The 15,894-nt window shown below is 36.5% G+C and overlaps 4 protein-coding genes across 5 annotated transcripts; 1 reads left to right on the forward strand and 3 right to left on the reverse strand.

The window, feature by feature from the left end:
* Window positions 1-36: 36 nt before the first annotated feature.
* On the forward strand, window positions 37-1,690 carry syx-4 (Putative syntaxin-4). The gene is made up of 5 exons (NM_069038.4): window positions 37-118; window positions 213-314; window positions 542-718; window positions 865-1,186; window positions 1,386-1,690. The coding sequence occupies exons 1-5, from the start codon at window positions 38-40 to the stop codon at window positions 1,592-1,594; spliced, it is 891 nt and encodes a 296-aa protein (NP_501439.2). The 5' UTR covers window position 37; the 3' UTR covers window positions 1,595-1,690.
* A 244-nt stretch (window positions 1,691-1,934) lies between these two features.
* On the reverse strand, window positions 1,935-3,065 carry ant-1.4 (ADP/ATP translocase). Its single transcript, NM_069039.5, has 3 exons — window positions 3,025-3,065; window positions 2,399-2,960; window positions 1,935-2,353 (listed from the first exon to the last, which is right to left on the reverse strand). Exons 1-3 carry the CDS (start codon window positions 3,032-3,034, stop codon window positions 1,984-1,986), a joined length of 942 nt encoding a protein of 313 aa, NP_501440.1. The 5' UTR covers window positions 3,035-3,065; the 3' UTR covers window positions 1,935-1,983.
* A 690-nt stretch (window positions 3,066-3,755) lies between these two features.
* Window positions 3,756-6,573, reverse strand: str-176 (the record flags this gene model as incomplete). Of its 2 annotated transcripts, NM_001307281.2 has the most annotated exons (8): window positions 3,756-3,950; window positions 3,996-4,319; window positions 4,365-4,452; window positions 4,498-4,746; window positions 4,800-4,979; window positions 5,036-5,277; window positions 5,371-5,501; window positions 6,319-6,573. In NM_001307281.2, the coding sequence occupies 8 exons, from the start codon at window positions 6,569-6,571 to the stop codon at window positions 3,795-3,797; spliced, it is 1,623 nt and encodes a 540-aa protein (NP_001294210.1). The 2 variants fall into 2 exon arrangements, with proteins under 2 accessions (NP_001294210.1, NP_001368465.1); NM_001380365.1 differs by lacking the exons at window positions 5,371-5,501; window positions 6,319-6,573 and having other exon boundaries at window positions 3,795-3,950; window positions 5,036-5,082.
* Window positions 6,574-7,508: 935 nt separating this feature from the next.
* On the reverse strand, window positions 7,509-15,350 carry oat-1 (Major facilitator superfamily (MFS) profile domain-containing protein). The gene is made up of 10 exons (NM_069041.6): window positions 15,133-15,350; window positions 14,947-15,074; window positions 14,776-14,895; window positions 14,607-14,728; window positions 14,500-14,557; window positions 14,327-14,448; window positions 9,084-9,332; window positions 8,712-8,799; window positions 7,995-8,318; window positions 7,509-7,764 (listed from the first exon to the last, which is right to left on the reverse strand). Exons 1-10 carry the CDS (start codon window positions 15,344-15,346, stop codon window positions 7,609-7,611), a joined length of 1,581 nt encoding a protein of 526 aa, NP_501442.2. The 5' UTR covers window positions 15,347-15,350; the 3' UTR covers window positions 7,509-7,608.
* Between the last annotated feature and the right edge of the window lie 544 nt (window positions 15,351-15,894).

Below are 15,894 nucleotides of genomic sequence, written 5' to 3' on the forward strand. Positions count from 1 at the left end.
AAATTCGATTGTTTTGGTAAAAATCGAAATTTCCAGAATGGCTACTCGGGACCGTCTATTCGAAATGCACCAAATCTCTGGAATCAACGCTGCAAGTCCGGAGAAAAACAATTCAAAGGTAGAATAAATGGAAACAACTAATATACAAGAAGATTTTTGACATAAATTATATTTTTCTTTCCAAAAACTTGAAAATAATGTTTTTTTTTCAGTTGGCAGACGTCTCATTGCAACAATTTCTGGCGAATGTCGACGAAATTCGTCATGTCTTGACTACGCTGAGCGCAGATCGACACGCAATTTACATGGAGCAGGTAAAGAGAGAAAAGAAACTGTGACAAATCAGAAATAATGCTCAAAAAATCCGAAGTTTGATTCCAATTTTAAAAATATTCGGAAAATCAAATATTTATTGAAAACTAATGTTTTTCTTTGTTTTTAACTAAAAGCTTTCACGAAAAAAAAAACAAAAAAAAACAAAAAAACAAAACATTAAAATTTTCGACTTTTAGCCAAATCATCCAAAAACCACTAATTGCAGGTAGAGTCACTGGCAGCCGGCTGTTCGGACACAGCAAAGTGCCGAAAACTCAACGACCACGTGGATAAGTTCATAGCTCAAGCACGTGGCATCCGTCGTCGGCTCGCTGACGCCTCAGAGGAGCTGGTACAGTATCCGGAGAGTCGAGTGGGCTCGGGGCGAGCAAGACACGAACAGGTGCTTAATTGTCTGAAAATAAACGAACTTAGATCTAAAATCGGTGACCAAATTTACACTAATTTTAATTCTTTTCAACCTTTTCTCGAAAAAAAAATCATAAATTTTAAATGAATAACCGAAACCGCTAATTCCTGATTTTTAAGATCCAAATGCTTATCGTCTCGCTGGAAGGAATAATGTCGCAGTTTGCTGATGATCAAGCCTCCTACAAAGCAGAGGCAGCAAAGAAGATTGCCGCATACCTCCGAAAGCAGAACATCGAGGTGACGGATTCGGAAATTGATGGTGCCATCGAAAACGGGAGCCTCTTTCAATTGACGAGAAACATTAATCTGGGTGTTGCGCAGAAGAAGGCACTATTCGATGATATGAAAAACCGCGCCACGGATATTATGATTTTGGAGAAACAAATTCGCGAGGTCGAAGAACTCTTTGTGGATATGCAATTATTGGTACAAAGCCAAGGTGAGTTATTGATGTTTTGTTAACTGAAACTCGCTTAATTAATACACATAGCTCTTGCCCTAAAATCTTTTCTTTCTTTCCCAATTTTACAAAATCTAGCGGGCATTAGAAAGGATTAAGATCTTCGAAAACAAGAGGTCCCAGTTTTGCTAGGCGCTCAGTACCTTCCCTGAAAAACCGCGAAGTATTAAATTTTCAGGCGAAACAGTGGACCGAATCGAGACGAGCGTGATACGCGCCGAAGAATATGCGGAGCAAGCCCAGCAGAACGTGCGGCAGGCTGTTGTGCTGCGTCGGAAGAACCGTAAATGGAAGATCGTTACGTGCATCGCGCTGATCGTGCTCCTGCTCGTTGTCGTCTACCTTCTCTCCCATTTCCTCGGTGCAATCATCCCGGGTTGGAAATAATGCTATTTTAATTCCTTCGGGTCTATTTTTTGTGATTTTTTTTCGATTATTTTTCCAAGTTTCTACAGTATTTATACGAATAAACGTTTTTCTGCCAATATCGGAACAGTTTTGGCTCACAAGCTCAATTTCAGAGCTAAATTGATGGAAACCCTAATTTTGACTAACTGGTAATTAAATAAAATTGAGAAATAGTCTAGATCGTAGGTTATTTTAAATATCAAATAAGTACATTGTTTTTCCTCATTGGTTTCCTCATTGTTCAGAGAGACCAAAAATGACCGTAGTTCATTGATTTTTTCATGAAAAGAGTTTCTCTTTTTGAGTAACAAAACGATTTCAATTAAAATAATTTTACTAAATAAAAATACAAAAACAATTGAAGATCATTAAATGAACTTTTGGATTTCATCGTAGATGGCAAGAACGAGTGCTCCACCAGTTCCACGGAATACATTTGACAGGGCTCCCTTGAACATGGCGGACATTCCTTCGTTTTTGATGATCTTGACGGCACAATCCAAAGTATTCTTGTAGAGAACATCTTTGCGACCAGACTGCATCATCATGCGACGACGAACAGTATCCCATGGATAGGAGAGGATTCCAGATCCAACAGTAACCACTTGAGCAATAGCCCAGGCAGCGAAGAAGTTGAGTTTCTTGCCATCAGCAGTGAACACCATCTTGGCAGTGTCGAACATTCCGAAGTAAGCGGCGCGGTAGATGATGATACCTTGTACCGAGACAAAGAAACCTCTGAAAAAATAATAATTTTTTAAATTTTCTAAATAGAAAAAATACCTGTAGAGTCCGATTGGTCCATCCGACTTTGCGATCTTGACGAGACAATCGGCCAGGCCTTTGAATTCACGTTCATTAGCTTTTCCGACATCAGCAGCCAAACGGGTACGAGCAAAATCCAATGGGTAGACAAAACAGAGCGAAGTGGCTCCAGCTGCTCCACCAGAAGCTAGATTTCCGGCGAAGAACTTCCAGAAATCCTTCTTCTTATCCAATCCCTTTTGGAAAATGTTTTTGTAAGTATCCTTGAAAGCGAAGTTCAGCGCCTGGGTCGGGAAGTATCGGATGACGTTAGCCAAGTTTCCTCTCCAGAGAGCAGCATATCCTTGCTCCTTTGGGACACGAACGAGGACATCGACGATTCCTTTGTAACGTTTATCGGCAGCAATGGTGAGGGAAGCATCCTGTACTTGCAACAGAAGCTTGACACGTTCAATCGGAGCAACAGCAGTCTTGGAAACAGCGGCAGCAGTTCCTCCCGAGGCCAGATCAATCAAGAATTTTCGAGTATCGAAACCTTTCTTGTCCTCCTTCTTCTTATCGATAGGCTTTGAATCTCCACCTGGAATAATCTTGAATTAACACCAGAAATATATAATTTCCTGAATAGAAATAGATGCACTTACCTCCAGACATGCTTGCAGTAGTGCTGCTGGATAACCAAGCGGTTGAAAACCGGAACTGATTATAAAGTGAGTTCTTCGGTGAATAATCGACAGTGAAACGTGGCAGACGCATATATTCGACCGAGGTCACGTGGAAAATTTGAATGGCACTTCAAAACTCATCTTTCTTTTTCTTCTTTTTTCACCGATTTTCCACAGTTTATGTAAAACTATTTTGCTCCACAAACACACAATGCTTTCTCCAAATCCTACGAAAACCACCTAAAAATTCTAGGAATTTCATCAGCTCGCTCTCTCCGCCTCAAAGCCCAACTATTTCTGCTATACAAGATCCTCATAGGCTCAGCGCACTTCCCACAAAGCAGTGACTTTGTTACGCTTTCTAGCTCGTCTCGTCGTCCAATGTTCCTTAAAATTAAAAATCTTAAATGTCGTAGCTTTTTCTCCCGTGCCAATATGGAACAGCATTGTACGAAACTCTAGTTTTTTTCCTATCCCCATCACAATTCCTTTCCCTTATTGATTGTCAAATACCTAAATTCTGATCTCTACCCCTTTCACTTAAGCTCGTGCTCTGTCGGGCCGAGTTTATTTTAACCTATTCATCGTGTAAATATCATAACCGGTTATGTGTTTTTTCTTTTCCATTTTTCCATGATGAATAAATTATCTTTTGATGAGTATAGGAAACTTAAATTAATATTTGATATCAACATTGTTTGAAACAAATTAATGATTTTAATACATTTATATACAAAGAAAATACATCATCATGAACGTTTTCCAAAGATTCTTTTATGTTTTGGAGGTAAATGGTTTTCCAAGATAACTCCTTTTGTTTCTGGTAGGAATAAAGATAAAACAATGAAATCATAAAGTTGGCAGGAGAATAGTACTGCGTAGGGAATCCATTCGGCATAGTCACTCTGAATTTCGAGGCTTATTTTTAGATGAGTATACAAAATGCTTACCAAATAAAACAATTGTGGTGAGAACATGCTTCCAATTCTGCTCATGGTTGAAACAGCGGAAACTGCTAAGTTTCTGACGGCAGTTGGATAAAGCTCATTAACCATCATATATTTGGCAATGAAAAGTTGTGAGCACATGGAAACAGCAGCCACAGTTCCGATTGCAATTAATTGTCCATTATATCCAAAATAGAGATAAACGGCAATCATGAGAAGCGCGAAAAGTGTACATATCATTGCAATTTGGTTGATCATTTTTCTTCCAAACCATGGAAGTTTGTAGTCAGCTATGCTCACAGCAATGTTTATAATCCAGCGAGAAGCCTAGAATTGATAAGGTAAATAGGAAATCTGTATAGGTACTCTTACCCCCATAATTGCAAGATTCCAGTACAAAGATCCAGATAGCTTTTCCATGTTGTACATCAATGAATATACAATAAATGTTGTACATGTTCTGTAATAAAAAATAAAACCAGAAATATATATTTTTCAAACTCACATTCCAGTAATAAAAGTTAGGGATTGTGCAATCATTTTCCATGTGCAGAACAAATGAATAAATGTGTACTTCTTCGCTTTTTTCGAGCTTCTTGCGTGTTTTTCAGCTTCAACATGAAGCACTTCATCGAGCTGTTTTTCAAACGTCTCATCGTATAATTTATCGGTCTTTCGAATTCTAATAAGTGATTTACGAGCTTCTTCAATTCGTCCTTTTTGAATGAGCCAACGTGGAGACTCTTCAAGAATTCTGAAATTTTACGATAGGAGCTTTGAAATATAACAAGTATCGGTAAAACTTACAAACAAGCTAAAAATGTTGCAATAGAAGAAGCTGCAATAACAACGGACATTGTTCTCCAATCTTGACAAAGCCATGCAACGAATGGGAATAGAATTAGATTTGGAGACCATGTGATTGAGTTTTGAATCCACATACGATCCTTGCGTGGAATATTTTCGACCATAAAAACCATTTGAACACTTAAAAGTTTAATTCATAGTTATTTTTGTTCTGAAAAATGAATAAAGGAACTTACACAGTAACCCCTCCTGTGAAAACTCCAGCCAAAGTTCTCCAAACCATAAAATAAAACAAATCAGGAGAATACGCAGTGATCCAATTAAATAGTCCATTTCCCAATGTAGAAATAAGTAAAGCTTTACGTCTTCCAAATGTGTCTGAAACTTGTCCAAAAATGGCTGCTCCAACAAGGACACCGAACGTTTGAACTGTGATCGTATTCTTTACTTTTTTAGCATCTTCGCATATATAATTGAACTGAATTAAATTGTTCGTTTGAGTGTATAATCGGTTGCCTTCACTATTCATATCTAATTCCTTACTTTACTGAGATTTTTATTTTATACCTACCTCTACTTGAACTGATTTAAACTGATATCTAAGATCAGGTTCACATAGATTGGTCTCATTCCGAAATGCTGCCAATTCGTGACATCCGTTTAGCGGTGTTCCTCCACATCCGATGACAGCAGGATTTGCACCTAAAATTGATAGTTTTATGATTGATTGTCTTATAGGAACTTCGAACGTTTTGATAAGAACTCTTTTTGTAGATGAAATAAACAAAAACTCGTTGTTTACTCTTTTAAATTTTTCTAAATGTTGTATTATCAGTGAGGATTCAGTCAAATTACACTTTTTATCGTCTAAAACAACCGAATACAATTTTCAGATTTTTCAAAAGTTTTATCCATAATTTAGTAAATTGCCAAATTTTGTGAAAAATTTGGGGTATTTGAGTAATTTCAGGAACTCGTAGAAAACTTTTCTTTGGTCAATTTACTAAATTATGAGAGGGCACTGGATTTTCGCCAAAATTTTATTGTAAATAAAGCGTTTCAAAAAGCTTTCGAAAAGTTAGTTTTATTATGATTTTTATCGTTTTAGCACTAGTAGAGAACACTGTAGCCGCAAAAACCAGGCGAGATCAATAGACCCACCCTTTTAATTACTTTCTCGTGTTACCTTGGACTATCATTTCACGTGAATCTGACGGTTTTCATACTCAATCTGTCATAATCACTTCTTCTGACCTGACAGGTGGACTGTTTACCATTAGACATGAAATAAATACAAAGATGATTCTAATAACTAGTTTTCGGATCATTAGTTTGAAAATTGCAAAGGGTTCAAGAAAGATGAACATTTTTTGATGAAGCAACTCCATTTAGAGCCTATCCGCTTGCCTATAGGCATGAAGAAACCCGCCATGAGAAATATCTACGCATAGCTTGCCGATCAAACTACCCATACATTATTTTAAAACTCAAACAACCGAGCAATCTAAATCATGAATACCTGCAAAAACCATGACTTTACTGCTTGCAGTTGCTGTGAAAGCTGTCAATTCTGCCATGAGCAGTACCAGCATACAGTACCACCGAAGGGTGATAAAATCATCCAAACTTCCAACTTTTTTCTCTTCAACCATCATTTCCAATGATTTTTTGGGTACAATTGGAGTCTGAACAACTGCTTCCACATCCTCTGGTTTCAAAAGTGTTTCCTGTTCCAAGCTGGAGCTAGACGACGATGATGGAGTGGACGTCATATCTGAAATTATAATTAATCATGAAACGGAAGAAAATAGAAAACATATAGAATCAAAATTCATAGTTTCAAATTACTGTTTCACAAAAATAAGAAGATTAAAAAAATAAAATAATACAAAAACCAAAACTTGTAAATATAAGCTTTGTTATCAAGTATGAATGATAATTTATAAAAAAAATTGAAATCAGACTGTTGCTTTTGATTTTACTGTACTATTTTATAAACATTCTTGTGTCCAGTCAAAACTTGAAATAATATTGTGGAATGTATACAAAAAATTAAATATTATATCTTTAAAATTTAGAGAACTGTTTTTCTTATAAACTGAAGGAAGACACATTCTGATTAGTGTGATCAAATTTTGCAGAAAAATTCTAGGAAAGATAGTCAAGGCAGGATAGAAATGAAACAACTAAAGAATACGATATGGTCTTTTCAAGTATCCCATTTTCTAAAAATGTGAAAATATATGGAGACCCAGACAGTGTTATCATCACCCAACCCCATCATCATCTTTATCTTCTTCTCCTTTTTTTAACAAATTAGTTAACTTTTCTTTTTTTGATTTATTGAAAGAACATGAGGATGAGGGTGACAGCAAAGATCATGAAATTATAATACACGTGGGAAAAGGGAATGAAGATAAAATTGCAGAAGGGCCTTGGAAAAATCGTTGAAACAAGTTGTCGCCATAGGATGATGTTAAAAAATTGAAAAAGAGGACACTTGAAATCAGAATGTTAGAACGTTCAGAATAATTGTTAGGATTACGATTACTCAAAGAATATCGACTTTTGTTAAATTTTGGCCCATTTGGTTTAAACGTTTGAACGAAAATATGCTCTTGATGTTCCATCTGGGCGAGACGTAAGGCTCGTCTCAGTGAAAGTACTAGTTTTTACTGCTGATTTTCAACTGTAACATGTTCATCGACTCAATATTTCTAGAAAATTTATTCATTGTAGGATTATTATTAAACAGTATTCAAAACAAGTTTCAAAAGAAAAAACAACTGAATGCAAAAATTAAAGCTTTTTAAGATCGTTTTCCAAAAATTCGCTTATGCTCTGGAGGTAGATGATTTTCCAAATGAACTCCTTTTGTTTCTGGAATTGTTATACAGAACAAGACTAGGTCAACAAGTTGGAATCCAACTAGAACTGCGTACGGGATCCACTCAGCTATGTCACTCTGCAATTTTGTGAAAATTGAAATCGATTATTTTGAAGGTTGATGATAACGATTTTTGTTGACTCTTATTAAAATTCTAAAGAAAATAAATTCGGTTGTTTCCATTTTCATTACATTTTTTTTTGATAGAACTACACATATTCGATAACTGTCAAACTGTAGCAAAGTGTGTGCGAGACTAATAAAAACGATATATATAAAATTAAAATTGTGATAAAGTAAAAACTAACCAAGTAAAACAACTGTGGTGAAAACATTCCTCCAACTCTGCTCATTGTTGAAACAGCAGATACTGCCAAATTTCTTACAGCCGTTGGATACAGCTCATTAACCATCAAATATTTTGCAATGAAAAGTTGTGAGCACATAGCAAGAGCTACAGTAGTTCCAATTGCAACAACATATCCACCATTTCCAATGTAAACATATCCGGCAACAATTGCCAAACTGGCTAATGTGAATATCATTGATATATGATTAATCAACCGACGTCCAAACCATGGGAGCTGATAATCAGCAATGCTCACAACAATGTTGACTACCCAGCGAGCGGCCTAAATATTTGAACTTATAGTCTGAGAGATATTTTTCCAGTAATTCAAATTGCGACATTTTTTACTGTTTCAAGGCTAAACTCTCAGAAAATATTTTGTGTTTATTTCGTTATAATCTAAAGTATAAGCTCAATTTCCTATATACGATACTCATCCTTGTTTAAGGTTTTCTGATTTTCCAACTAAATCTTTAAAGTTTTATAAATCTAAATTCAAACATTCATATTTCTATCTTCTTGTTCAATTTCTTCATTTTCGCCATCTTGTCGTAATAATCTCTCACCGAAAATTCAGTCACATATACTTTTTAATGTCAAGTCTAAGTTCTCCACGTTTTTGTCATCTTTTTGCAACTGTTTTTCTTTTAATCCTATATTCATCAAAATCACTAACCCCAATAATCGCACTGTTCCAGTACAGTGATCCTGACAACTTTTCCATATTGTACAATAGTGCGTAGACGATGAAATTTGTGCAGATACTGTAAATTGGATTATAGGGATTATAGTCTATAAGTGGATACAAGAGAAATTTGAGAACTCTGGCTTTTGACCTGAACTACAAAAATTGGAACATATTCAATTTTTTCGATGCTTTTCTTTTTGTTTGAAAACAAGTATTACCGAAATTGTTTTGCATTGAAAATTGATTGTTAAGAATTCCATCTATGATAAATTTTCTAACAAAAAAATATAATTATTTTTAAATTTTGAACAGTTTCTTATTAATATCAATGCTTCACAATTTGAATAATCAAAAACTTACATTCCAACAATAAATGTCATTGTCTGTGCAATCATTTTCCATGTACAGAACAAATGAATAAACGTGTATTTCTTCGATTTTTTTGAGCTGATCACTTGCTTTTCCGCTTCAATTTTTAGAACTTCGTCGAGATCTTTTTCGAAATCTGATGTGTAGAGACCGTCGGTTTTTCGAATTTTGATCAGCAATCTACGTGCTTCTTCGAGTTTTCCCTTCTGAACGAGCCAACGAGGCGATTCTTCGAGGAGCCTGAAAAAAGATTATGAAACAACCAGCCGTTCGCACGCGCTGAAGCGCGTGCTCCGACTGGCGTACTCAAAATTAAAATCAAATTCTGAAATTTCTAAGCATTTCACTGCAGATGGAACGTTTTTTTCCTTGTTTTCCGGAAGTTTTCGAGCAACATAAATATTATATACTTAATTTTAAGCAATTACAATTTTAAAACCTCAAGTTTCCCTCGGAACCTTTATGAGACTTTTTCCGGTCCTTTCCGAAAGTTTTTGGCGAGCGTTTTTGGAAATTATCTATAACAATTTCTGGTTTTTTTAATTCTTAAAACTTCAGAATATTCTAGAAGTATCAAAACTTGAAAGGTTCTAGAACTTCGCAGAAGTTTCTTGAATTTTTTCAGGGAATTGAACATTCCAGACTTTTCTCGAATTTTCTAGAAAATTCTGGAACATTCGAGAATTTTCCCGATTTTTCTAGAAAGTTCTGGAACATTACAGACTTTTCTCGAATTTTCTAGAAACTTCTGGAACATTCCAGAATTTTTTTTCAGAAATTTTGAATTCCCGCCAAAATTTTTCAAAGAAATTTTGAATTCCCGCCAAAATTTTTCACAGAAATTTTGAATTCCCGCCACAATTTTTCACAGAAAATTTGAATTCCCGCCAAAATTTTTCACAGAAAACTTGAATTCCCGTTAAAATTTTTCACAGAAATTTTGAATTCCCGCCAAAATTTTTCACAGATATTTTGAATTCTCGCCAAAGTTTTTCACAGAAAATTTGAATTTCCCACCAAAAAGTTTTTCTCAGTAAATTTGAATTTCCCGCCAAAAATTTTTCTCAGAAAATTTGAATTTCCCGCCAAAATTTTTTATCAGAAAATTTGAATTTCCGGCCAAAACTTATGGGTCTCGCCAAGATGGGTCTCACCACGAAGGGTCTCACCACGAAGGGTCTCACCACGAATTTTCTCGAATTTTCTAGAAGGTTCTGGAACATTCCAGCATTTTCTCAAATTTTCCAGAAGGTTCTGGAACATTCCAGAATTTTCTCAAATTTTCCAGAAGGTTCTGGAACATTCCAGAATTTTCTCGGATTTTCCAGAAGGTTCTGAAACATTCCAGAATTTTCTCAAATTTTCCAGAAGGTTCTGGAACATTCCAGAATTTTCTCAAATTTTCCAGAAGGTTCTGGAACATTCCAGAATTTTCTCGGATTTTCCAGAAGGTTCTGGAACATTCCAGAATTTTCTCAAATTTTCCAGAAGGTTCTGGAACATTCCAGAATTTTCTCAAATTTTCCAGAAGGTTCTGGAACATTCCAGAATTTTCTCGGATTTTCCAGAAGGTTCTGGAACATTCCAGAATTTTCTCAAATTTTCCAGAAGGTTCTGGAACATTCCAGAATTTTCTCAAATTTTCCAGAAGGTTCTGGAACATTCCAGAATTTTCTCGGATTTTCCAGAAGGTTCTGGAACATTCCAGAATTTTCTCGAATTTTCCAGAAGGTTCTGGAGCATTCCGGAATTTTCTCAAAGTTTCCAATATCCGTTCAATAGACGAAAAGTCAATTTTTCCCAAACTACAGTAATCCTACAGTACTCCTACAGTACCTCTACAGTACAACTACAGTACCCCAACCATATCCCGACACTAACCCCAAAGCAATATCACTTCAAAAGACGAAAAGCCAATTTTTTTCAAAAATACAGTAATCCTACAGTACTCCTACAGTACTACTACAGTATCCCGACCATATCCCACCACTAACCCCAACCCACAATCCCTTCAACAGCCGGAAACACCTTGCAAGTGTGACGTCACAGACTACAAACTACAATTGTAACATCCCTCATGTATTTTTTTATATATAAGTAATGATATACGTAGGCACAGCTTACTTTCAAGATGGCCTACTTTGTGTCTACACTCGTTTCAGGGGTCAATGTATATGTTAACTTTATTTCAAAATATTATGTTTGAACCAGTCCGCTTAGCGCCTACTGCGCGGGCAACGACTGGCACCATTAAAAGTATTTGACACACATACACTTCCAGAATTTTCCCGATTTTTCTAGAAAGTTCTGGAACGTTCCAGAATTTTCTCGATTTTTCTAGAAAGTTCTGGAACGTTCCAGGGAACATTCCAGAATTTTCCCAATTTTTCTAGAAAGTTCTGGAACATTCCAGAATTTTCCCAATTTTTCTAGAAAGTTCTGGAACATTCCAGAATTTTCCCAATTTTTCTAGAAAGTTCTGGAACATTCCAGAATTTTCCCAATTTTTCTAGAAAGTTCTGGAACATTCGAGAATTTTTTCGATTTTTCTAGAAAGTTCCGGAACACTCCAGAACTTTCTCGATTTTTCTAGAAAGTTCTGGAACATTCCAGAATTTTCCCGATTTTTCTAGAAAGTTCTGGAACGTTCCAGAATTTTCTCGATTTTTTTAGAAAGTTCTGGAACACTCCAGAATTTTCCCGATTTTTTTAGAAAGTTCTGGAACACTCCAGAATTTTCCCGATTTTTCTAGAAAGTCTGGAACGTTCCAGAATTTTCTCGATTTTTTTAGAAAGTTCTGGAACACTCCAGAATTTTCTCGATTTTCTAGAAAGTTCTGGAACATTCCAGAATTTTCTCGATTTTTCTAGAAAGTTCTGGAACATTCCAGAATTTTCCCAATTTTTCTAGAAAGTTCTGGAACATTCCAGAATTTTCCCGATTTTTCTAGAAAGTTCTGGAACATTCGAGAATTTTTTCGAAATTTCCAGAAGATTCTAGATTTCCAGAATTTTAGAATTTTCAGAAAATTTAAATTTCCCGCCAAAATATTTTTCTCAGAAAATTTAAATTTCCCACCAAAATATTTTTTTCAGAAAATTTAAATTTCCCTCCAAAATTTTTTTCTCCGAAAATTTAAATTTCCCTCCAAAATATTTTTTTCAGAAAATTTAAATTTCCCTCCAAAATATTTTTTTCAGAAAATTTAAATTCCCCGCCAAAATATTTTTCACAGAAAATTTAAATTTCCCGCCAAAATTTTGGGTCTTACCACGGTGGGTCTCACCACGACGGGTCTCACCAAGATGGATACCACCACGATGAGTCTCACCACGATGGGTCTCACCACGATGGGTCTCACCACGATGGGTCTCACCACGATGGGTCTCACCACGATGGGTCTCACCTCGATGGGTCTCACCACGATGGATCTCACCACGATGGGTCTCACCACGATGGGTCTCACCACGATGGGTCTCACCACGATGGATCTCACCACGATGGGTCTCACCACGATGGGTCTCACCACGATGGGTCTCACCACGATGGATCTCACCACGATGGGTCTCACCACGACGGGTCTCACCACGATGGGTCTCACCACGATGGATCTCACTCACCAAGATGGATACCACCACGATGAGTCTCACCACGATGGGTCTCACCACGATGGGTCTCACCACGATGGGTCTCACCACGATGGGTCTCACCACGATGGGTCTCACCTCGATGGGTCTCACCACGATGGATCTCACCACGATGGGTCTCACCACGATGGGTCTCACCACGATGGGTCTCACCACGATGGATCTCACCACGATGGGTCTCACCACGATGGGTCTCACCACGATGGGTCTCACCACGATGGATCTCACCACGATGGGTCTCACCACGACGGGTCTCACCACGATGGGTCTCACCACGATGGATCTCACCACGATGGGTCTCACCACGATGGGTGTGGCCATGAAGATCTCGCAGCAACATTTTTTTTTAAATTTTCCAGAAGGTTCTAGAACAATCCAGAATTTTTTCGAATTTTCCAGAAGGTTCTGGAACATTCCAGAATTTTTTCGAATTTTCCAGAAGGTTCTGGAACATTCTAGAATTTTCCAGAAATTCCCAGAAGGTTCTGGAACATTTCAGAATTTTCCCGAAGTTTCCAATTTCCCTTCCAAAGACGGAAAGTCAATTTTTCCCAAACCACAGTAATCCTACCGTATTCCTACAGTACCTCTACAGTACTACTACAATACCCCGACCATATCCCACTACTAACCCCAAACCTATATATCTTCAAAAGACAAAAACTCAATTTTTCCTAAACTACAGTAATCCTACAGTACTCCTACAGTACCTCTACAGTACTACTACAGTACCCCGACCATATCCCACTACTAACCCCAAACCTATATATCTTCAAAAGACAAAAACTCATTTTTTCCAAAATTACAGCAATCCTACAGTACTCCTACAGTACCTCTACAGTACTACTACAGTACCCCGACCATATCCCACTACTAACCCCAAACCTATATATCTTCAAAAGACAAAAACTCATTTTTTCCAAAATTACAGTAATCCTACAGTACTCCTACAGTACCTCTACAGTACTACTACAGTACCCCGATCATATCCCACTACTAACCCCAAACCTATATATCTTCAAAAGACAAAAACTCAATTTTTCTTAAACTACAGTAATCCTACAGTACCTCTACAGTACTACTACAATACCCCGACCATATCCCACTACTAACCCCTTACCTATATATCTTCAAAAGACAAAACTCAATTTTTCCTAAACTACAGTAATCCTACAGTACTCCTACAGTACCTCTACAGTACTACTACAGTACCCCGCCCATATCCCCCTACTAAGCCCAAACCTATATCTCTTCAAAAGACAAAAACACAATTTTTCCTAAGCTACAGTAATCCTACCGTACTCCTACAGTACTCCTACAGTACTACTACAGTACCCCGACCATATCCCACTAATAACTCCAAACCTATATCCCTCCAACAGCCGAAAACGCCTTGCCTTTGTAAGCTATGACGTCACTTCTTAACAAACGGAAACTATTTTTTTATATATAGGTAATGATGATGATGAAAAAGTTAAATGAAACAAAAACATTAGTGTGTAAATCTACACTATTGGAATAACCCTAAAAGTATGTCTACTTACCACCAAAAACATTTTCTTGGATATCTCTGTACAAAAACTTACATCAATGCCAAAAATGAAAGAACAGAAGTGGCTGAAATAACAACTGAAAGTGTTCTCCAATTCTGTGCCAAGTATGCAATATACGGGAAAATTATCAAGTTGGGTGACCAGGTAATAGAGTTCTACAAAAAGAGAAACTGAAATGTCTTCTCAAAAAATTTGTAACAAATTACCTGAATCCACATACGATGATGTCTGGGAATATTTTCAACCATGTACACCATTTGAACTCTGAAAAACAGCAAACTCAATGAGAGTTGTCGAAGCAGATTAATCTTACACAGTAAGACCTCCTGCGAAAATTCCTGAAACAGTGCGCCATAGCATGAAGTAGAATAAACTTGGCGAGTAGGAAGATATCAGATTGAAAATTGCATTTCCAATACATGAGATAATTAGAGCCTGGAAATATTAAATATTTTGTTGATTTTTTAAATGTAAATTCTAACTTTTCTTCTTCCGAAATTGTCAGATACTTGTCCAAATATAGCAGCACCAACCAATACTCCAAATGTTTGAATTGTGATTGTGTTCTTCACTTTTTTGGCGTCATCACAAATGTAATTAAACTGAAATGTATGAACATTTTAAAAAAGATGATCTTGTTTTTAAGTCTTCACCTCAACTTGTACTGATTCAAATTGATATTCAAGAACTGGTGTACATCCCGAACGATTTTTGAGAGAATAATACTCATGACACCCGTTTACAACGGTGTTGTCACATCCGACAACTGTTGGGTTTGCTCCTGAAAGAATAGATAAAGATTTCAAAAAACCTGATTGTTTTAGTTAGTGCTAGCATACCTGCAAATACCATCACCATGACACTGGCTAACGCAGTGAAAGCAGTAATTTCTGCCATGATCAGTACAAGCATACAATACCAACGAAGTTCCACTAAATCATCGAGACTTTTAAATTTTGAGTGAGATGTCAGAACTTCCAACACTTTTTGATCTTCAACATCTTTAATAAAGTTTTCATCTTCTTCAGATGAAGTAGAGGACTTTGAAGACATTAATCTGAGAATATACAATTTAGAATCGGAAGGTACCAACTTTTAAGTAAAAAAAAAAGATTTCAAACTGATAATATAAAACGACACGTGTACTCAATACATAATTTGTACCTTGAAACATGAAAAATGGAAATATATGATCAGAAATAGAAACAGCGGTGGCGCCAAACGATGATTTTTGGGAGGCGCAACCCCTGAAGATGCCAAAACGATTTAGTGGAAAATGTTCGTGAACCTATGACGACTTCCGGTTCTTCTTTGACGCCTTCGTCTAACTTTAGGACATTGGTAGACGGTGTCATCGAAATGTAATTTTTGTAATTTTCGAGGTTTTGAAGATGACATGAATATGATGAAGAGATTAGGTTAGAAGAAATGAAAAATGAAGAAGATGTTAAAAGAGGAGGTTGTAATCACACCTTTATCAGTCTAAAAAGATTGATTGCTTGGTACTTTTCTTTTGAAAATGGGATTGTTCGGTTAGATCGAAAAGTGCAGAAAAACGATAGTATAATGAGTTACTCACTCTAAAAACTGGCTTCTATATG

This window comes from Caenorhabditis elegans, chromosome IV, assembly GCF_000002985.6.
Source record: "Caenorhabditis elegans chromosome IV".
Classification (NCBI taxonomy): Eukaryota; Metazoa; Nematoda; class Chromadorea; order Rhabditida; family Rhabditidae; genus Caenorhabditis; species Caenorhabditis elegans.

Bases quoted from the DNA above. Each gene is read 5' to 3' on its own strand.
- syx-4 (NM_069038.4), top strand. From the start codon at position 38: ATGGCTACTCGGGACCGTCTATTCGAAATGCACCAAATCTCTGGAATC. The intron at 315-541 runs GTAAAGAGAGAA...CACTAATTGCAG, and splicing joins ACGCAATTTACATGGAGCAG to GTAGAGTCACTGGCAGCCGG. The intron at 719-864 runs GTGCTTAATTGT...CTGATTTTTAAG, and splicing joins GGCGAGCAAGACACGAACAG to ATCCAAATGCTTATCGTCTC.
- ant-1.4 (NM_069039.5), bottom strand. The intron at 2,354-2,398 runs GTATTTTTTCTA...TTATTTTTTCAG, and splicing joins GGACCAATCGGACTCTACAG to AGGTTTCTTTGTCTCGGTAC.
- oat-1 (NM_069041.6), bottom strand. From the start codon at position 15,346: ATGTCTTCAAAGTCCTCTACTTCATCTGAAGAAGATGAAAACTTTATT. The intron at 14,558-14,606 runs GTAAGATTAATC...GCTGTTTTTCAG, and splicing joins TTCGCAGGAGGTCTTACTGT to AGTTCAAATGGTGTACATGG. The intron at 7,765-7,994 runs GTTAGTTTTTAC...ACAAAATTGCAG, and splicing joins CACCACAGTTGTTTTACTTG to AGTGACATAGCTGAGTGGAT.